The following is a 22164-nucleotide window of genomic DNA, read 5'->3' on the forward strand; positions in this document are numbered from 1 at the left end:
TACAAAGTGATGAGCAGCTGCCTATTAGCTCTGATACCATAATAGGCCTTATTGAGAGTTGATTTAAGTCCTATTATTGAGTATCAGATTTTTGGAATTTTAAAAAATTATTTTCAAAATTATTAATAACGCTATGAAGATATAGATTAATTGGTTTTTGAAAATCCGATTTGCTCTTACGATTCTATGATCCAAAACGTCATGACCGATTCTGATCCTAGCTAGAATCTTCAGTTTTTTGGATTTTATGATCCAGTTTATTTTAAAAAATTTAATCATAACATGACCGTATGACTCAACGATTAGATTCCACCGTCCTATTATAATACTTTTTAATTTTTTAACAGTCTCATATATAATTTGCATATAAATTTTAGAAAATGAGATGATGAACAACAATTTTTCTTTATCTAAAAGCTCTTAGTGATATGTTTTTTTTAACATAAATTTTTGTTAACATATTTTAAGAATAAATGACTTAAAAGTAGATTGTTTTCTAACAACATTGGATATATCATGAAATATTTACTAGTGAAATAGAAGACACCATAAATCCTGTTCAATTAAATAGGGGTCTATACAGAGTTATGATTATGGTAGAACATACATTTTAAGTGTCGATTCTGTAATACAGTTATGATCATACAAAACGACGACTCATGTACTAACACCCTTTTACAGATTTGAAAATTTCAATTTCGAATGGATCTTTATCGACCGACCAATATTGAGTCCTTTTGAAACTAACTATAAGGCTCACTTTAAAAACAAAAAAAAATACTCCGTAGCAAATAGATTTTGAAGAAAACTTATTTATTAAGACCGAGTCCATTAAACATGCAGTAAGAGGATTATACATCTGATGTATTACCTCCAATTCTATAGTTTATGAGCATTCTAATAAAGTTTTTGAGTTTTATTTTAAAGTTTATGAGTTTTACTATGAAGTTTATGAGTTTATTCATTTAAACATTATGCTCTAAAAAATTACAATAAAACTCAAAAATATTACTATAAGTTTAGTTAAATTTGAGTTTTGACGGAAAAAATATTAAAATCTAACTTATAAACTTTAATATGCTCAAAAAATACACATATATGCTCAAAAACAAATAAAGTTTGAGGGAATAAGCTCAAAAAAAATACATATATGCTCAAAAAACAAAAAAGTTGGAGGTAGTACATCCGATGTATGTTCCTTTTTCTCATTAAACATGCGCAATTCTATGGAATCGCAAATGACATTGGTTTGTGGAGGAATATGGTTCAGTTCAATTACCTATGAATGACCACAACCAGAGCCACGGACCATATGAACAGAGTGAGCAGCACTGTTGATGATCATTAGGGCTAAGCAAAACCATATATCCAATGCGGTTTTACCATTTAGCAAAATTGGTACATGGTTTTGATACCGTATACTATTTTTGTATGTATAATTAATTTCTTGTTTAACAATCTGGTTAATGTAACGATGACAATCTGGTTAGTGGACTCTGGTTAATTCCTCTAAATCTTCGGAATTTGAGGCGAACATTGGGGAAACAGTTGAATTAAACTATTAAAGTTGACAATTGTATTGGTAGCCTTGTAGGCATAATATTCTCTATTTTACATATTTAAAACAATCTACCATCTATACTACAAAAAATTGGTATATGACAAAGAAGCCAATCAGAGAAGTCCGAGGGACAGGAAAACGAACCCAAGAAATGGGCTCGAATATTATGCCAAAAGACGTATAATCAAATTAGGAAAATCATGACTCAACAAATATAGGGCCTATACATGCATGAAACATGTCACTCAAAACAAGCGGAACTTCTCCGGAGCTATGTTCACTTTGCACAAGGTCAACCAACAATGGAAATAATCGAGACATGTACCTTTTAAACGACTCTTTCTTGAAGTTGCTCAGAGTCCTTAATCCTGATAGAAGCAAAGGAGTTCGCACAGCCAATTCATCCCTTTTGGCCGTAGGTAAGGGAAGGATCCAATGCAGTATTTGCTTGTCCGCTGGGTTCTGCTTGCCTGAGCGAGTCCCAGAACAATCTAGGTATATTTTTAATATATGCTCACAAACAGAAAAGATGTGTTCTTCCAACACGATAATATCTTTGGATGCCGATGTTCTTTCCAATCGTAAAGCATCAAGAAAATTTAAGTAACTCTGAAAACATTCATTTTCAAAATGAACCACAGGTGGCTCGGAGAGCTCAAGCATGTTGCATGCTTTTTGAAGCTTCTGCAATGAGCTCGTTTCAGAGTTTAGCTGGTTGGCGTGAGACGATATCATTGAAAATATTTCAAGGAGGATATTGACGTTGGCTTTTGAAAGATCATCATGGTGTGTCTTGAAAAGATCAACTACAACCTGAAACCAGAAAAAAGAGATTTCAGGCTTATCAACTTGACAATAATGATATTATCATTTTTAGTGGAAAACATTATACGAACAACAAAGCAACACTGATAGATGACGAATCTATACGAAACGGCCAAGGGTTTTTCTGGAAGAATGATGTTCTGCTTTCAAATTTGCCCTATGTCTGCAGAATTTTAATGATCTTTCCTTTTCTCTCACTTCCAAACCAAAGAAAGGGATATGTCATTATGTCCCTCTCGCCTTCCCTTCCGTACCCTCCAAACACAGGGTGAGGTTTGTTTGGATACACAACAGTAGCTGGAAGGAAGGGTGAATGGAACAGTCCTCTTCATTTCCTACCAACCAGATTTGCTAACCAAATAAGGAGGAAAATAATGCAAAAAGGGCGAGAGAATAGCAGAATTGGAAAGCAGACACTTCGTTAGCAGAGCCCTTGAACTAAACCACCACACAATCCGCATAACAAGAGCCATTTTTGTTCCTTCCCCTCAGTCATTGCGCCACAAAATCAAACTAAAGGAAGAAGATCATTTCGAGGTGGTAAGAATAAAAACAGAAGTTGCCATCTAGACAAAGAATTAGATATAACCTGTACGATAATCAGCTGAAGAGAAATATGACTTTTCATTCTAGAGACCACATATGCTGCAGTGTGCAGGTGGTCATCGTCCAGATCATTGCTGGGTTTTTCATAATCAGACGACGTTTCAAAACCAGCATAAGGTTGTGCATCCTCAGGGATTTCAATGTTGTCCATAGTTCTCAATAGCTTCAGAAATCCTGGGATAGTTGAACCTGCTGCATCTTTCAAAGCCATAAACATGCCTCTCCAATCATCTTCGGAAAGTCTGGAACCCAATTCACTTGTCAAGCGTACTAATGCGCTTACCCCAGTCTTTGCAGGACCATGACCTGGACTCTTAATAAAGCCTGTCAGTACAGCTACTGCATTTGGTAATTGAGACCGGACCACATTGAAGAAAGTAACAAACAGATCAACTAGGCGCTCAGCAGCCACTGAAGAAGTTTCAGAGTCCCATGAACTTCCCTGATGTGATGAGTCTCCAGATAATTGTATCGACTGGTTCGTACTCGTCTCAATGTCAACCTTATCATCTCGGCTTCTAAATATTGGGAAAATAATTAACTTGAAAATAAGGTTCCAGAATGGCCGAGAAAATAGGCTTCCATGATCCTTGAGAATGTTGAAAAGCACTTCCAAAGCACTCTTCCGGATTGCTGATCTTGGATCAGATGTCAACTTCGATAAACCTAGTGGGTAGTAAAACAAAATAATAATAATTACCAAACATGTCCAGAGACAAATGGTTTGCCAACATGGATATGTGCTATATTTGTTACAACCACCACCACTAACAACATACAGCTTTGGTCAGATGTCAAACAGTCTATTTCCGGATGACCTGTAAAGACAATTGCGTCTAGAGTTGCTTTGTATGACTGCTACTTTAAAATAAAACGCAACACAACCAGTTTAGTGAGCCATTTTGCTTTATTCCATCATAATACGTAACGAAACAATGGTGAGTATTAGGCTATATTTGTCATAGTTGAACAATATACGAGGGAGGAAAAGAACAGTATCATATACTCCCTCCGTCCCACTTATTTGTTTACCTTTTATTAAAATACCCCTCACAAAGAATAAAAAAGGCAAACAAATGATTGTGACAAAGGGAATAATAGGGAAGCATTGAAAAGGTCTCCAAAGTTTATATCCCAATCTAGCATACAAAAATTAAACAGGTAGATATGACCTACGACTCTAGGAGCATGGACTCAACATTAAGCAATCATACTCTGAGTTCAGAATTATCACCTGTGAGCAGAGGCATCCAATAGGAAATATTTTCGTCTTTATTAGTTAAAGCTTGTCCATCCAAAACCTCCTCGCTACTATCTATATCATATGAATCAGCATCTTGGCTGTTCTCATTGCAAAACAAACCCCCTTCAGCAAGTTTAACTGCGCAAAACCGCAGAAAGGCAATGGCATTAAAGCTAACGTCACTGTCAAATTTGCTGTTTGTGAAGGTGATCAGGCATCGAACACAGTCAGTGAAAGTTGTAGATTCTGTCTCAGTTATGTAAGGAAAATATTCTCGTACAATCTTTTCCATAGTCTCGAACGCCAACAGCACTACACTCTTTCGTTCGTCCGCAGCAGCTGTTGTGAAAACCTAAGAGATGAAAAATAAAAGTAACATAAAGTTATATCATATAGTTTAATGGAAGGTCAATAATAGTATTGCCAACAGAACATAAAAACATAAGAGGAATGTGGACTTCATCAACACATTTAAATAGATGGTAGATGAAGGAGAATGAGATTTAGTATTCAATTTCAGAACCAACATAGCACACATCACTGACTTACTCCAGTGTGGGTCATTAAATCAGCTAGGCTAATCTTATGTCTAGGTTTATGCTCTAACATCCAGAAGACAATGTCTTTAGATTCCTTGAATTCCAAAGAATTTAATGCTCACTATCATAACATATCATACACTATACTCCATAACATACAATGCCAGCAGGTCAATTAAGTTACAAGCCCTGTAAAATCTTAATATTATCTCCAAGTCAAGTGACAATCTAATGGTTAATAAAGTTCACTAATGAGTTCAGAATCTACATTATCACTCATCTCAAAATCCCACAAAAGCACTTTAACCCAACCGATAAACTATATCAGTCTGAATCTATAGACTCAAGTAGAAAACAAAGAAAAGGCACAAACATCTTCCCAAGTCATTCTTATAACCATGAAAATATATAGAATATAACTCATACTAGAGGAATTCTTTACCATAAACACACTTTTCCATCCAGATTTCACATTGCCGACACGACTGAGGACCATCTGAGAAATGCAGCGAACTATTAGTTCTCTAATTTCTGAAGAGTTGCTCTTTTGCATTACAATCACGAATGGCCTCAAGAATTCGTTTTGGAAATTGTAATTTGCCAACTCTTCACGCTCAAGAAATTTCATAGCCAGCTGCCGCAGCGAATCCATCACAAAAATTGCCACCGAGAGATTTTCTGACAGCCCAACTGACACAAAGAAATCTGAAAGAACACTCCAGATGCGAGACCAAACGAGTCTGATGCGATTCATATTATAATGCCTGCACAATTGAGCCAAGATTTTAGGCATGCTCATTCAACAACAAAAAACAAATCACAAAAAACGATTTCCCACTGAAAGAACTTTAAGCCTTGCTTTCCATCAAGGAGATTTGAACAAAGAGAGCATTACTTATATACAGTAAATTTCAAATTTCCAAGCAAATATATGCATCATGGACAAACTCAAAGATTGAGATTTCACAAGCAAAGGCATACTTACGCAATTTCAACTATTTTTGTGAGGCTGAACACACGGGGATCTGTTGGGGACTGCAACTCAGACATTGAAACTTTGCAAAGAGCTCGCACAAAGGACACTATTGCCTCGCTGTTCAACCTTTGACTATGAGCAAAAATGTGGTTCAACTCATAGCTTCCAATTTGATCAAGCAAGTGCAAGTTTGAGATAAAGTTGTTGACCTGATCTGGAGTTACCAATTTAAGGGAGTTAAAACCATGTGCACTGCTGTCATAAGACCCACCTCGAACTACCGCAACCACGGCTGGATTGTGAAGAGCTCCTTTTTTCCTTAGGGAAGCCAAGTCACTTGACTTGAGTGATTTCTGTTCAGTTTCTCCATTAGAGTTGGTTAAAAAGGACGCATCAGGAGGAACACCCTCCCCTAGAAGTTGCAAATGTTCAAATCTGGACAAGCAAGTTAAAATGTGCTCCCATGATTCTTGGAGATAATTTCCATCTTCAATGGCAATTGTCATTATAGTCTGCCACAGGAAGAAAGCATAATGTCATATCAATGATGGATTTTCTTTTATCAGCAACTTGCATGCAACTTCAAAGTAACAGGATACAGAAGAATGTGACAAATGAAGGATTGCGGGTTAGGTTATCTAATGCACTTTCAGCTGGCAGAGCTTGAGGTATGAGATATCCCACCCATAAGACATGACGTGTGTACTAATGCTTTTAGGCTTTTAGCAAACTTGCTGTGGCATATATGAACAATAAAACCTACATAGTAGACCTGTCAAAACTGAACTGACCCAAACCCAAAAGAAAAACCCCAAAGTAGGTCCGAACCTCTATTGACCTGACTCGACATTGACCCCATCCTAAATGACCCCAAAATGGCATTATGAAGGGTGGTGGTGGTTGGGGGGGGGGGGGGGCAGAACTTGTAACGCGGCCATGAAACAACCATAAGGAGGTAAGGATTAATCGATACTCCGTATTTCTTATTTCAACCTTCCCTTACCACTACTCACCTCCATTTTCTAACTCATTTGAGCTCTAATAACTACCTCGTCCCAAGCGACCCCTCAGAAGCAATGATCACAAAAATTGTTATACCTTCATAGCATCAACATTTTTTTGCTTCATATCGGCTACGCAGTGGAGGTAAGTGAATTTGGCCAAAGATGTCACAAAAGCATCTCGCTCGGTTTGCATACCAAGCACTGATGTAACATGTACAGAATATCGGAAACCTTGCAGACATTCTGATGTAGCTAACTTGTCATCACTCTGATCCAGTGTCATACTGAATGCAGCAAGCATTGGACCCCAACTAGATTCCACCATGAACCTTAATATTGATACATCAGAGACAGCATAGAAAACAGACCTGCAGCAAACAATTTGACTACTTACGACAGCTCTTTTTCACACCGATCAAGAAAATAGCTTTCTAATGGAAACTGCGTTTACAACAGAATTATATTGACCATAGTACACCACCCCTAAAAAGTAAGAATAACAAGCTGCAACAAAAACAAATTCTGGTGGCAGTTAATTTATAGTGTAGTGGCGGCCAAAATTGGATGATCTACTTGTGAGTTATGACAGACTAGGATTCAAATGACAGCTATATCATTAAAAAGGGTCCAATAACCAATATTAGAGCACGTGCGATGAAATCATAAAAAAAGGTCCTCCGATGAAAAACATTACCTCCGTAACTGACCCCACATACAAGTAATTTTCCTTAGGAGACATCCCCACACCAATAGGTCACCATGTTCAAAAACATAGAGCTTATAAAAACTGACTGTCTAAAATAACTTACTCAGATTTTCCAGATTTTGCCTTAAACTGCTCTTGAATATTCTTAATAAGAAGCCCATTTGTGCCCAAGGGCTTTTCATCTGCCTGCTTCCCCATTACCAAATTTAATATACCATCTAAGCCCAATAATCTGTTGAGCCCATTGACCTGCTTGTTCTCTGGTTGAGAATTTTCTGCATTCATTTTTATTTCATTCTTCACTATCTGATCATATAGAGTACCGAGAAACTCATCAGGTAAGTCCTTGCCATCATCAATGCCGCGATTGTTACGAACAAAATCAGCTTTAGTCATCTGAAGAAGAAAGAAACACAGCCAAATTTAATATTGATCATGAAATATAGATCACGGCCACATGAAAAGTCAACGTTAACAGTCACGCCACAACTTCCAGCTCACGCCCACAAATGCAGTAAATACATATTGCTAGGCTTTTTACTTCAAAAATAATCTGATCATCAAAAAATAAGCTCACCTTATCTTTGACCATATTGTTGTGAGCATCTGTGTTAAGCATTATGACCGAATATGCGAGAACATAAGCTGTATCAGCACTTTTAAAAGAGTTAGGATTGCATTTACAGTAGCGCTCAGCAAACTTTTCCATAATTCGATCTATCTTCTGAGCTTCTCCAGGTAATCTGAAACCCCGCAAGAAATATCTAATTGCTTCACCAAAATCCCTTTTATCAAAATCAAACGAGTCAACATAGGCATGCATTACTTTTAATGGAAAGTCGTCTCGTTCACCCAAGTAGTCACCAATAACTGTTGGATTCAAGCCAGCAGTGTTCTTCAGAAAAGATGCTACTGCTTCAGGAGATCCAACAACTTTTTTACTCTTGATCAAAAAGTCAATACCTTTCGAAGGTTTCCTATTAAATAATGAAATACCTTTCTGCACGTCGAAGGAAAAGTGTCACAGAAACGTAAGACAAAACTGTAAATAAAACCACTAAAAATATATTCATGGGGATCCCTACGTTTTATGAAAACTATGTTAATCAACAACAGTAGCAAAACGTCAGTAACTATGTACGAGTAAGCCTACAAGCATCAGATGAAAATGCTTAAGTTATGAACAAGTTCATGTAAGTGCACAATGAAGGTATATACGCGGCAATAACGCAATGAAAATGTTTTTTTCTGTAGTAATAGAGGATATCGATTATGAGAAATACATTGATAATGTTGAGGGACATCAAGCAAGCATTTAAAAACTCTGGCTACAGAAAGAGTACCACACCATGGCCAGGAGTAACTAATTTGGAACATCTACAATACAACATCATTTCGCAATCCTTAGTGAAAGTGAAGGTCTTAGCAAGCAAAAACGTCTAAAGCATGGAGATGAAGAGGCAAATCCGACTCAATAAAGTTCTATACAGGGCTTGCCTCTCCTCGCACCTTAATTAAATAATGGGATAAAAGATGATATCATTAATTGTGCGCCACAGCTGAAAGGTGCAGCAGCAAGTGTCAACTTCCTTGGGCAGAAACATGGGAAACTTAAATTAAATAAACAGACTTAAGCACAAAGTCAAGGACTAGACCACCTTAGGTCAATCGCCAGACCCTAACAATCTACCCATCTCAAGTACTTTCATTTGTAGGCAATATTCTTCCACCGCCCTATTTCATTAGCTAAAAGCTTCTTTTCAATAAGCATGGAGATGAAGAGGCAAATCCGACCCAATAAAGTTCTATACAGGGCTTGCCTCTTCTTGCATCTTAATTAAAATGGGGAAAAAAAACGATATCTTTAATTGTGCGCCACAGTTGAAAGATGCAGCAGCAACTATCAACTTCCTTGGGCAGAAACCTGGGAAGCTTAAATAAAATAAATAGACTTAAGCACAAAGTCATGGACTAGACCACCTTATATCAATTACCAGACCCTAACAATCTACCCATCCCAAGGGCTTTCATTTGTAGGCAATATTCTTCCTCCGCCATATTTCATTTAACTAAAAGCTTATTTTCAATAAGTATCATACAGTTAGACATCAAGATTGAGGGCTCTATCATTTCAGTTTTCAACGACTTAAGGACTTAACCTGCATTTCAAGTTTAAAAGCGCGGCGTTGCTCAAGTGAAGCGGCATCTGATAACTCAGAGTTCGATTCAGATTGCAAGTCGTATTCTGCCATCACTCCTTCCTCTCCATTCAGAACAGAGTGCATGTCGACTGAACCATAGATCATTTGAGATTTATTGGGCAAAGAGGCATCTTCAATCTTAAGCTGCTGGTCCATCCAAGATCCCATTGACTTGACAACTCTAACAAGGCACGTGACTGATTCAACCCGGAAGGTGAGATCCTGAACAGGAGATAGAGTTGTAGTGGAACCAGATGGTGGACCAAGGGCAGTCTTCAAAAGGCCATTAACTGTCCTGCAAATATCTGATGGAATTATAGAGTTTATATAGAATTTTCAAATCTAAAAAGTGATTAAAGACGTCAACCGGACACACAGAACAGAAGTAACGTAAAGCCTCGAGAGTTCAACTTTCAAGCTAAACACTCTTACACAAATTTAGGTAAGATTCTAATACATTGGGACATGGTGAGCTCCTAAGGTTTTAGGGTGAGGCTTTCATTTGGAACTTCGAAAGCCCACCCTTAAACCTAGAATCCACACACTGTATTATGGTAAGACCATTATAAATCAAGTTTGCCATGCTCCAAAACTTCGCATCAGCAACAGCTGGTCCAATAGAACGAAAACCCTTTAACAGAATCAGGTATGAACAGAACAAGCAGTCAACTCTCATCATTCTTGAAGGAAAGTGTGGCCAAAAATTATGTCCCTTCATCTCCCTCCCCTCCCTCTCCTCCGAATTCCTTCATCCAAACAAGGCCTTGTGAAATTTACCAAGCCCAACACAATAATTTCACACACAAAAAGGAAGCAACAGACATAGTGAGAGAAGTGAAAGACCAAAGAGAGGAAGTGAAAGAAAAAAAAAATTGACCAAAGAAAAAGTTGAATAAATAAATGAAAAGGAGTGAGTACCTCTCATAAATGTTTGGAGCATCAAGGTCACAATCGTAATTGACAAAAATGTCAACAATCAGCTGCGGATCTTGAGATATCTTCTCAAGCAGGTTGAGGACCGTCATTTTTTGTATAAAACTAGGTTGAAGAACATTCTCCAGTACACGTAAGATGAGCATTGGGAAAAAAATCCCTATCTCAGCTTTTAACCCTGATCTGAACTTGGACAACAAGTTCATAAATATTGAACACAGAAGCTGGAAGATAGTCATTACTGACAACGCACTATTCTTCAACAACGACAAGCAGAGAAACTGTTTGATGATATTCATAAACCTGCAAAACCGGGACCAAGTTACAACAGTGCGACATGCTAGTCTGTGGTACAGCAAATCACGGAGCAGAAACCTGAATAAACTATACAACTTGATGAAAAGTACATCATGTTACATAGACAACGCACCAAGGTCTAAGAACTGACAATAGACAAAGGCCGTGCTTGATCCCCATGAGTCCAACTCCAAATCTATAACCCCCTAAATAGTGTCCACCATATAATAAAATATTACATATATAAAGCATATCAGAATTCATACACCCCTTAATTTGTAAATCAAGGTCACATGGATATCAACTTCCATCTAAAGATAATACAGTCAAACAACAGAACAGTAGACCCAACTGTAGCATGGAAAGGCACTGAATCTCAAGTTCTGCCATTTCCTAGAAAAGCTAGTCTTAGCCGATGAACACTGAGGACATCTAATTTCTCAAGGAGTATCACAATTTATACCTGAATGGACAAGGTTTTACCTTAGTGAGCATTTGGTTCGGAAAGGGTAAAGGAAGAAAATCAAGAACGAGATTCAAGGGGAAAGTAAAGGGATACCCTTAGATTAAACCTCTTGTTTGGTATGAAATATACTCCCTCCGTTCCCGAATTCCGTCAATAGTTTACACTTTCCTTTTTGGGTTTTCAGTCAATAGTTTACACTTTCCTTTTTTGGTATGTTTTACTTTCTACTTTATCTTTTATCTTTTCATAATATTAAACATTTCATTGAGACGAAGGTTGTATAATACAACAGTAAAAATAAGTTAAACAATTTAACCACACCTAAACCGTCCATTACCACCCCCACCCACCAAACACCACAGCCTTAGCACCACCACAGGCGCCAGCGTCCCTTGCCTCCCAGGTCGCCGGCATCCCTGCCCCTCAGGTTGCCGGCGCTCCTCTCCCCACCCTCCCTCAACCCTTTCATTGCCTACCAGGCTACCACCACACAAAATCCCTATGCCCACCACCTAACAATCACCCACCTAGCAGTGGGGGCGTCACTGGCGCCGGTGGTGTGGGTCGCCAGCAACTGGGGTGGCAGGGATGGGTGTTGGTGATTGTGGGGTTGGTGGAAGGTGATAGTTGCGGGTGATGATGATGTTTAGGCTGGAGGGGTAAGGGAATGGGATACCCTTGGGGGTGGGTGGGGGAATGAAAAAAAATGTCAACCAAACATCAACATAGAGAATCATTATCTCTCATTCCTTTACCCTTTCCTAAGACCCTCAAACAGCAAAATTATTTCAAATTCCTCCAGATTCTAGAACAGGTTCAATGAATCCCAATCCTGCATTGTGCATTCCTCTAGTACAAACAGTGTGACTAAATAAACCAACTTCCATCGCTGAGTTGCCATTGATAACATACTCACTGCTCAACATCAGATTGAAAAAAAAACTTATAAAGCAGTATCTCACTTTTTAACAGCAAGTCCCCAACAATCAATCAAGCTTCTCATCTGCAGCAAAACTGCAAGTGGCAGGGCTACATTTGACTCCTTGTGGGAGATTCGTGATCACCTTCGTTCTAACTCCACACATTCATTCATGTCATCCGAGGTTGGCTGTATTTTAAAATGGGAGATGGGAAGTGGGAACAATGCTCATTTATGCAAAAAATAGAACTGGCGCCTTTTCTCTCATTACCATTTCGACTAACCCCCCTTTTTTACTAACTCAGACTCAGAAACATATGATGATCATATATAAATGCCTCAAATCCCAAGTGCCATTCTCCATGAGATGATAACGCTAACCTACCATGTACTTAACAAAATTTACCACCACCGAACCCAATACTAGCAGTTGCCACATAACCCCAGTGCAATGTACATCAATTTCTCATATTATAAACAGCAAAAGCAAAACAAAATCTAATTATGCAGCAACAATAACAACAACAATATCGTTTGAAACCATGAATGACACGTAAAATAACAAAGTACCTATCATTAGATCGCCAAGCAAGACCACTACTGTTATCCATGACGACCTTAAGCAACTCCAAAGACAAAATCTTGCCTCTCAAAAGAATGTTATCATCAGAATGATCCTGGGACGAGAACTTCATGGACAATTTACACAAATTCTTAAACAAAGTAAACCCGTCCTCTCGTAACGGACTCTCCTTCTCCACAACTTCATCACCACCCTCCTCGATGTCGTCCACATTCTCACCATTATTACTCTCCACATTATCCGAATTCCCATCAACATCCTCATTCCCGCCCTGATTTGACTCCATAACCTCATCAATCACACTCTGAACAAGCTGAACAGAATTCCCCTCACTCAAATTCCTATCAGTAAACTCCAACAACTCCGAAACCGACACGACCTTAAACCTCGCAACACTGACAGAATCGGCCTCAACCCTGGTAAACACAATCAACACAATCTGCGCCAAGACGGCCTTAGCGCAGATCTGATTAGTCCCACTACCACCTCCTAAATACACATTATAACAAGTCCTAACAATATGATTCAAATACTCGCCATGAAACGTGACCCGATGCGACCTGACCGCAGCCAGAAGCGTCTTTAGGACGCTAAATTGAACCCCCTCGTCGCCGAGCGAGGCAGAAGCGCAGACGGCGTCAAGGAGGTTGGAAATGAGGGAGGAGGAATTAGGGGAGGAGAGGGAGAAGTGGAGGAGGTTAAGGGAGAAGAGACGGAAAAGCGCGGCGAGGGAAGGGTCGATGATTTTGGGATTGGAGGTGGTGAGGGCGGCGAGGAGGGGAGATAGGAGGGATTCAGCGGCGGAGACGGCGGCGGGTGAGGGTGAAGAGAGAGAAAGGAAGTCGAGTGAGGTAGGTAAGGTTTGAAGTTTGTCAATGGTGGATTTACAGGAGGTTAGAAGGGTGGTGTGTTTACGCCATGGAATATTTTTGATGATCTTGTCAAGTGATGGACCGAGTACACGGCCTACTACAGTTGGACCGCCAGTGGTTTCGGCCGGGGTTGACATTGTTGTTGTCAAGGTTTACAGATCTCGGGATTCGGAGCTCGTCACCATGGAAATGGTTGATGGTGGTGGTGTTAGGACAGGTGATGTGACGTGAGAGAAGGTGGTGGTGGGGAGGAATCTGTAGTTATGAAAGGTTGTTGAAATTGAGAGATTTATGAAATGGAAATTTAAGGTCGGAAGGAGAATGGTCAATTTGTTGGTTATGTAGGAAGGTACGTTCTTCAATTCTATTCAATTCAATGTCATCACATTAATTAATTTAGTCTCAATTTAGAGCTGGTCTTCAAAACTGTTTATGGAATTATGGTAATGGTCGCCAACAAAATAATGGAGTCATGAAATATAAATAAAAGAGTACAAATTTCTATTGAAGACGGATGGATAGTGTTCCTCTCACAAAATATAAATGGATAGTGCAAGTGGGAGAAATGGATACCCCGCTTGCCCTCCCACTTGCATTTTGTGAGAGGGCCGCTATCCGTCTACATCTTGTGACGGATAGTGTCATCTTCAATGAGACGGACTGATAAAAGAGTACGGAAAACTAATTCCTTCATAACTTATAGAAAGATCGTCTCTCTTAGTTTTAGTGTCCAAATAAACCCATCAAATTAAAACACTATCGTAAATTCGTAACTACAGACTGCTCTTTTATGTACAAGGTTTACTCTCCAATAATAGGGCGTCAAAACTCACGACTTCTTTCATTAATGAGAGGACATTACGACTGTTTTATACTCGGGAGATTTATTGTCCAAATTCCAAAACATTAAATTATCAAGCTATTTATACAAACTTAATTGAAAATGAAGAATTGGGCTCATTTATCGTGCATAAGTTCTCCGTGTTTATTCAGAGTCATGAACTCTTGAAGCTTAGACTTTAACCATCTCGTTTTGGTTGAAGGCGGTAAGCCGGTAACACAGTAGGATGAATACAAGGATGATGACTTATGTGCGTAGTTTTCAGTGTCCGTGTTTTCATTGCATAACATAAATAGGACAATAGACGAGTAGTGTGACGAATTTTGTCTCATACATCCACGAAAAATGAGGTATTTCAACCATTCTCATAAGTCGTGGCCCGATTTTACTCTTAATCCCACCTTATTAACCTTGACCCATTTTCATCCTCCCAAACAGAAGGTCGCGACCTAGATCATCAACCCAATCATTTTTCACCTTCCAACCCTTTTTGTTTCGTTTACAACCAATAATAATGTGACACCTATTGGGTCACCAATTGGGTCAAGAGCAAACAAAGAGGTCACAAATTGACCTCTTTCACCAAAGGGTCATATTAATTTGCAAAGAGGTCACGCTAATCTTGTGCTTAATTGTTGGTTAAAGCGACCTAACAAGGTCACGACCTCCCTCGTGACCTTGCTTGGGGGATGGTCATATTTTGTACTCCATTCCATAATTTTCCCCATTTATGGTTTAATAATGTCAACTTTGATCACCATAACAACATAGCGCCGATGACAAATTTTGAGAATGTTATAAATATGAAAATAATACTTATATTCTTAAATATCAAACTGGACAAATTTCGCGTTACCTCTACCACTCTGACTCTACGTATATTTGGAGAAATTACAAAACCATCGGAAAAAAAAAATCATCTGCAAAATGACCAGCCAACTCTCAAAAGAGTGTGGCGTCAAAACTCTGAGAACGCTAACAGCTAGTTAAATGATGGAATGAATAGAAATTTCTGGGTTAAATCTCAGTGTGCAGCAACAGTAGCAGGTTCCAAAGTAGGAGGATCTGCTGCTTTGATTGTATCCCAGTCTAGATTCCTCAATACCTTGAATCTTTCGTCCAGCGTTACAAACCCAAACTCAGGATTTATGATGTCGGTTGTCCCGGCTTTATGCAAGAGAATAATACCAGCTCCCATATCTGGGCCGTGGAGCTTTCCTGTCAGCAAAACTCGGAGGGGCATGAAAAGGCCTTTTCCCTGGCATATTCCATTGAGAATAATGAGAGAAGAAATAGAAATAAAGCATGATAAGGCTACAGTACAAACTCTCATATAGGACAGTCTGATGATATGTGACCCGTATAACACAAATGCTCATATGAGATGATCTCATGATAAAATTATAATGAGACCAACCCATATTATGTGTTGTTAATTTTGAACGTGGTTGGTTAGAAGGTATTTGGGTGTGTTTTTTTTTTATAAACAGATTAGTCTTGCATTCTATTGACATGAGGCTGTCTCTTTGGAGACTAATTTGCCTATATTGGGTAGTTCCGAATTTCAATTGTTAGTGGGTTAATGGGTAGGTGTTTTTGGTTAAATTGATTGAAATCACACTTTATGTTAATACGAACTTATCGCTTAAACAGACTAACTAATTGAAGCTAAAGATGGAAACAGACCTTGCGCTTCACCAATTTACCAAAACTCTTGACCCATTTTTGCCAGCCAGCGTGCCCTTCTTCAAGAGCTGCCATGAGCTCGCCACTGTCATATGCAGCTACCAAGCTGGCAGTTACATCAGAAAGACCGTCTTCAACGACTGGCTTAGCTTCAGAACTGAAACGAATGAAACAAGCAAAACGTAACAGTCATGCGCAGAAACACAGAAAGGAAATAGATAATGAATGAGTAGATAGGTTTGCGCATAAATCGTCTCCAGTACATAAAAGATGGAAGACGTTAGCCAGACAACAGCTCAAAAGTTTACTTAGCCCGTCCATAGTTAAACCAAGGTTAAAATGAAAATAAGACCATGCTACATTTTTTTAGGTAAAGGGAGCCAAAAAGGGGAGTTTTGATGCAATGGCTTCCAAGTTCCAACCATGCCAGCTCCCCACTGACGTGAAAGGTATTCACCAAAATATAAATTCAATGCATTAGAGATCCAGAAGACACCTTGAAAGTGTGTCACGTAAAGGATAAGATAGCAAGCGTGAAAGTAATTTATCAGATTCAGGTACCAAATCAAGCCCATCCTTCAGCAAAGCAATGGCATCCTGTTCACACAGTTGAGCAAGCATACATCAAGGATGTTTAGATAATAAGGACTAATAGAGGGGGGGGGGAGGAGGGGAGGGGGGGGGGGGGGGGAGAAGGGGGGAATCAAGCATCCAGATAAAATTGTTAATTTAATCTTTTCCCAATTTTCTACTCCTACAATACAAAAATCTGACGCTCTGTTCAGCAATCTTTTATGTTATTAAATATTTATAGGCAATGATGGATACATTGTGGGAGTGTTCGCCTCTTTTTTGTTGTTCTTTTTCGAATGAGGGTAAACGTTGTGACATCACCCTTCCATGGTCATGTTTCAGTCTTAAAGAGAGTGCACAGTTCACTGCTCTCTAAATAGAAGCCCCTGGGAAGTTAACTGAAGCAGGCCAGATACTAAGTCAGTATAACCATACAAAGACCGTTTACAAGTAGAAATGGCATTAATTTAAAGATCAATTAGTCTCACTTTAGACGGGTATATCCGTCTAAAGTGTAGACGGGTCAAATATGTCACCACTTACATAATAAGACAAAGTGGTGACATCCCACTTGTTGTTTGTCTTATTATGAAAGTGGTGTGATATTTGACCCGTCTACAACTTTAGACGGATAGTGTCCGTCTAAAGTGAGAATTTGTGTTTAAAGATTCCCATCGATCGACAAAAATGTGATTAAGCAGAAAGTCAACACCATTATAATCAAGCGCAAACCAAGAAGATATATCTCTACATGAACCCAGACATAAGCTTGTTTCTTCTGTGAAATATGTTCAAGGAAAGGGGTTTACTTCTACAAATTGTCCTTCTGATACGTTGAGGATGCCACTGCTCTTCCACCAGTCACCGATTAGTTTACTTAACTCATCTGATGGCAAAGCTCGTAGGTAATGACCATTCATCCACCTGATGATTTCATAAAAAAATACATCAGCCAAGTTGAACACTGCACGTGATCCTTGCACATCTTTTGTGCTCTATTACATTAGTAGCCATGTGAATATCAGAATCAGGATACAAATCTTCTAGACACTGTACTACTATAGAAATCAGTTTAATGTGGAGAGTAAGGATTGAGTCCCAAAAGATTACGGAGTATAACATAATAACCTACAGGTCATAATTACCTTAATTTAGTAGAATCAAATATAGCTCCACTCTTATTTACTCGATTAACGGTGAACTTTTCAACTGCAACCATATCAAATAAACCACGTGAATACATTATTTGCGCAAAAACATTTTAATGTGAAATTAACCTAGAAATTTATTCAGTAATAACGAAACCTAAAGAATAACTAACCAAGTTGGTCGATGGTGAAAAATTCGTTTTCTGTACCATCCCCCCAACCCAATAGTGCCAAGTAGTTCACCAGTGCCTGAGGCAGATATCCCATCTCCCTGAACTGTTAAAAGAAGACACAAATATTTAACACTGACAATCATGCCATAATATTCAAAGATAAGCCACAAAAGATATCTATGTTCTCAACTACCTGACCAACTGAAGTTGCACCGTGACGCTTTGACAGCTTACTCCGATCAGGTGCTAGGATTAAAGAGACATGTGCGAAGCAGGGCATAGGAAACCCTAAAGCCTGTATATCAAGGGGTCCTTAATTAGCTTCTGCTAACGAAGCAGCAGAAACAAACCAATAATTCAAGTCAAAACAGGAGTTCATAATTTAACGATCACCTTGTATATCAATGCCTGCCTCAGAGTATTAGGTAGGTGTTCCTCTGCCCTGGTATGAAAATGAAGTAAGAAAAAGCATTCAGTTAGCAAATACTCCCACACTATATACTCTAACAAAGAGGTAAAATAAAACTACAACACAGTAATCCATGATTCCACCTGAGTCAGTAATTTCACCTGATGACATGTGAAATGGCCATTGTGGCATCATCAACAGTGACACAAAAATTGTAAACAGGTTGTCCGTTACTTCGCATTATCACAAAATCTCCAAGAGTATCCAGGTTCCATCTAACCTTCATGAGCCATGACACTATTAGCACTGCTAACACCTCTTCTGAACCACAACTATCAACTACTGAATTATATGCATTAACATAGTGTGTAAAAGTCAAGCTCTGCTTGTCCTACTTCTAGAAGTCAAAGTTCAGAGTGCGCTTGTCAAATAACCTATGTTACTTCGACATTTCACTTTGGTCACATGTCGCGTGTCCAACACTTGAAATGTCCGACGACCGACGCGACACTCCTACACTTCATTTTAGAGCAAAAATTGAAAATTTCGAGAAAAAATAATCGTATTTAACACTCTGACACTTGCATCCGAGTCAGAGTAACATAGCAAATAACAGTGATGAGATAAGGCATCATTCTAATCAAAGGTATCTCGATATCATTTACATCAAGCATTACAGAACTGGAAATGAAAATCCAAGTTAAGTCAGAAATCAGCAGGGGAAATCTATGGACAAACAACATAAGACCCCTAAACCGCACCCAACCTAAAAGTAAGAAAAATAACAGATTTATTGCAACAAGGTTTATGGTTTTCGTCTATTCAAGGTCAAGCTAGCTACAACAATAGACTCCGTCTGAAAAAAGCAAAGCTAGGAACTTTAACAGTACTGCATTTGGCCAATGAGCTGAAGATACTTACTTCTCCTCGGATAAGGTCATCAATTTTAAGACTCCCTTCCTTGGGAACGCGAAAGCGGTAAGTGAAGGGACTTCCCTTTTCCAGCTCTTCCTCTACCTCTACATTAGTGGCATTGGCCCATTTTCCGGTGTATACTGGTGGCAATCCCTTCAATTTAGCAATTTCTTTCATTTTCTCTAGTTCCTACAGAATACCATGTATCATGTATTGTTAAAAGAGCACAACAATGGGTACTTGACTCATCATAGTAAATTAAACTCAAATATAAATCTAGGATATGGACACAAACATCTAAACTACTAAGTTACCCCGAATGCTTCACTTCTCTAGTGAGTACAAATATACAGGAGAATATATGCACTAGCCCTTCATTAACTCAGCTTCATGTCACCAATAATAAACTAATCTAACAACCATATTTAAAGATTGAGAAGAAAATACCTCACTAGAACAAAAGCATCGATAAACATATCCCGACTCCAATAGCTTTTGAGCATATTCCTTGTACAATGCATTTCTTTCAGATTGTCTATAGGGACCATATTCCCCACCAACGCCAGGACCTGCATAGCAATATACCATTAATCAATTCATCACTATTGTCACACTCTTACAATGACAGCCCAAATCACCAGGCCCATTGTACGAACATAAGTGCATTTTCTAATATCAAGATATACCAAATTAAGGTTATTGGCTTTTGATGCATGGCAAAAAACTTATTGGAGTAAAATATGAGCAACATATAATTCAAAGCAAGCAAATTCATTCCTTGAATTTCCTTTATCTCATTGATAGATCCATTATGATCAAGGAACACGTATTATGTACAACAGGCATGGCTTTAATCATCAAAGCAGGGAAGTCACGATTTGCAAACATATAGCATTAATTTAAATACAGTTGTTCATGATTCGTGAACACATAGTATTAGCAAACAGGATTTACTACTCACTTTTTAGTAGTCACCACCCGGCACCCACCCCATATAGTTAAGGTAGCAAGCTAAATAATGTTTCAAGATGCATAGTTCAACTAAATCCAACTCTCCAAGGCAAAGGCAACACTCACTAAGTAGCTAAACTGCCAATATTTACTTTCATGAACAGCCAATATTCGTCACCATATAGCTAAGGCAGCATCAACACAATCTCAATACACGTACTTCAGCTAAAATTTCTAATCAGTTGGTCATAACATCACACAAACGGAGTATGAAACTATCAAAGACGGAAATTCAGTGAATTTATTTCCTCAACAATGTAACACTACGAACAAGACATTAGCCACGCCACAGGGAGTAGAGAGAGTCTACTTCATAAGACCAAGGATGTTCCATTTCAAAACGAACTCGCAATGGGAGGAGGAACTCATAGATTTATGAACTCGTAAACTATCTCCTCTTTTTCCGATGTCTCATATGTGACATTTATCGTATGTGAGCTCTTTCTTCACACAAAAACAACTAAAACGGTTCTTCAAATGGAAATTAAACCGCTAAAATGGAAAAAAAAATGAACCTTCATCCCAATCAAGACCAAGCCAACTAAGATCACGCAACACAGCCTCTTCCGACTCTTTCGTCGACCTCTCCAAATCCGTATCTTCAATCCTCAGCACAAATTTTCCTCCTTGTGACCTAATTTTACACCAAAATTCAACAATTCGCACGGACTAAAACACAATTACAAAAAATACCATCGAAAAGCGGCAAAAATCATAAAGATAAGAATGCGAAAGACCTAGCGAATAGGTAATTGAAGAGAGCAGTACGAGCGCCGCCAACGTGGAGGTTACCGGTGGGAGAAGGTGCGAAACGAAGTCGAACAGCGGCGTTGTCGGTAAGAGAGGCGGAGATAGAGAAGCTACGACGGCGGAGTTGACGGTGGAGAGAGACTGAATGTCGCCGGAAAATCGGGAGGTGGAGGTCTGGTATGGCTCTGAGTCTTATCCATGGTGTTCCAACCATTGTCGCCATTTTCAACTTGGTGTTTTATCTTAGAGGTTCGGCCAATGCTTGCATTTCATGTTTTAGCCTTTTACTCTTTTAGCGTGGGTCAATTCGTTTCGTTTCACACATATTTGAAGTTGATACGTTGCGTTTAGTACTTGGTCTAATTGTGATTTGTGCGAGTTTAGAGTTTAGACTTTAGACTACTACATAAACACACCATTGTTAATCGCGTGTTTATCTCGCGTCTTAGATTTAGCATTTCTCAACACTACGTCGTTATGTGTCGTTACGAGGATATCATTTTGACGAAAAAGTTTAGTTGCGATCCAAAACGATAAGTTTTTTACTTTTTACCGTTATTCCAGAAAAGAGATTGTCACGAACGAAGGAGAAAAACGATTACGCATCTGAGGTAGTACCTCAGACCTTATAGTTTTTGAGCATATACACATTTTTTCTGAGCATATTACCATTTATAAATATAGTTTTTGAGCAATATTATATTTTTTTAGTGTAATGTTTTAGTAAATGTGCTCAAAAACTTTATACTAAAGCAGAACTCAAAAACTTTAAAATAAAACTCAGAAAATAAACAATAAGAGGTACTACCTCAGTTCTCAGATGTATAGTCTATAAACTGCGAATGAAGGTAGTAAGAAAAAAAAAAATGTTAGACTTTGTGGTTAAACTCAATGACTAAGAAGTAAGAACCACACATCTTGAGGCAA

At 38.6% G+C, this 22164-nt stretch overlaps 2 protein-coding genes across 3 annotated transcripts; both read right to left on the reverse strand.

Annotated features, from left to right (window-relative positions):
• Positions 1 to 1553: 1553 nt before the first annotated feature.
• On the reverse strand, positions 1554 to 14186 carry LOC141611633 (brefeldin A-inhibited guanine nucleotide-exchange protein 1). 2 transcript variants are annotated; one of them, XM_074430220.1, is made up of 11 exons: positions 12847 to 14186; positions 10580 to 10897; positions 9620 to 9956; positions 8038 to 8460; positions 7564 to 7856; positions 6849 to 7122; positions 5760 to 6262; positions 5217 to 5538; positions 4227 to 4587; positions 2976 to 3658; positions 1554 to 2374 (listed from the first exon to the last, which is right to left on the reverse strand). In XM_074430220.1, exons 1-11 carry the CDS (start codon positions 13866 to 13868, stop codon positions 1760 to 1762), a joined length of 5151 nt encoding a protein of 1716 aa, XP_074286321.1. In that variant the 5' UTR covers positions 13869 to 14186; the 3' UTR covers positions 1554 to 1759. The 2 variants fall into 2 exon arrangements, with proteins under 2 accessions (XP_074286321.1, XP_074286322.1); XM_074430221.1 differs by having other exon boundaries at positions 9620 to 9966.
• A 1163-nt stretch (positions 14187 to 15349) lies between these two features.
• Positions 15350 to 21543, reverse strand: LOC141611635 (glutamate--tRNA ligase, chloroplastic/mitochondrial). Its single transcript, XM_074430222.1, has 13 exons — positions 21225 to 21543; positions 21003 to 21121; positions 19924 to 20045; positions 19483 to 19665; positions 18723 to 18841; positions 18546 to 18594; positions 18346 to 18447; positions 18153 to 18255; positions 17977 to 18040; positions 17641 to 17755; positions 16755 to 16855; positions 16259 to 16415; positions 15350 to 15830 (listed from the first exon to the last, which is right to left on the reverse strand). The coding sequence occupies exons 1-13, from the start codon at positions 21458 to 21460 to the stop codon at positions 15597 to 15599; spliced, it is 1704 nt and encodes a 567-aa protein (XP_074286323.1). The 5' UTR covers positions 21461 to 21543; the 3' UTR covers positions 15350 to 15596.
• Between the last annotated feature and the right edge of the window lie 621 nt (positions 21544 to 22164).

This window comes from Silene latifolia, chromosome 11 (genome assembly GCF_048544455.1).
Source record: "Silene latifolia isolate original U9 population chromosome 11, ASM4854445v1, whole genome shotgun sequence".
In the NCBI taxonomy this organism is placed as follows: domain Eukaryota; kingdom Viridiplantae; phylum Streptophyta; class Magnoliopsida; order Caryophyllales; family Caryophyllaceae; genus Silene; species Silene latifolia.

Coding starts and splice junctions, on each gene's coding strand:
- LOC141611633 (XM_074430220.1), bottom strand. CDS start 13,868: ATGTCAACCCCGGCCGAAACCACTGGCGGTCCAACTGTAGTAGGCCGT. Junction 9,957..10,579: donor GCTCCAAACATTTATGAGAG/GTACTCACTCCT, acceptor AGATATTTGCAG/GACAGTTAATGGCCTTTTGA. Junction 6,263..6,848: donor AAAATGTTGATGCTATGAAG/GTATAACAATTT, acceptor TTCCTGTGGCAG/ACTATAATGACAATTGCCAT.
- LOC141611635 (XM_074430222.1), bottom strand. CDS start 21,460: ATGGCGACAATGGTTGGAACACCATGGATAAGACTCAGAGCCATACCA. Junction 18,256..18,345: donor GTGCAACTTCAGTTGGTCAG/GTAGTTGAGAAC, acceptor TTCTTTTAACAG/TTCAGGGAGATGGGATATCT. Junction 18,041..18,152: donor TTTCACCATCGACCAACTTG/GTTAGTTATTCT, acceptor ATATGGTTGCAG/TTGAAAAGTTCACCGTTAAT.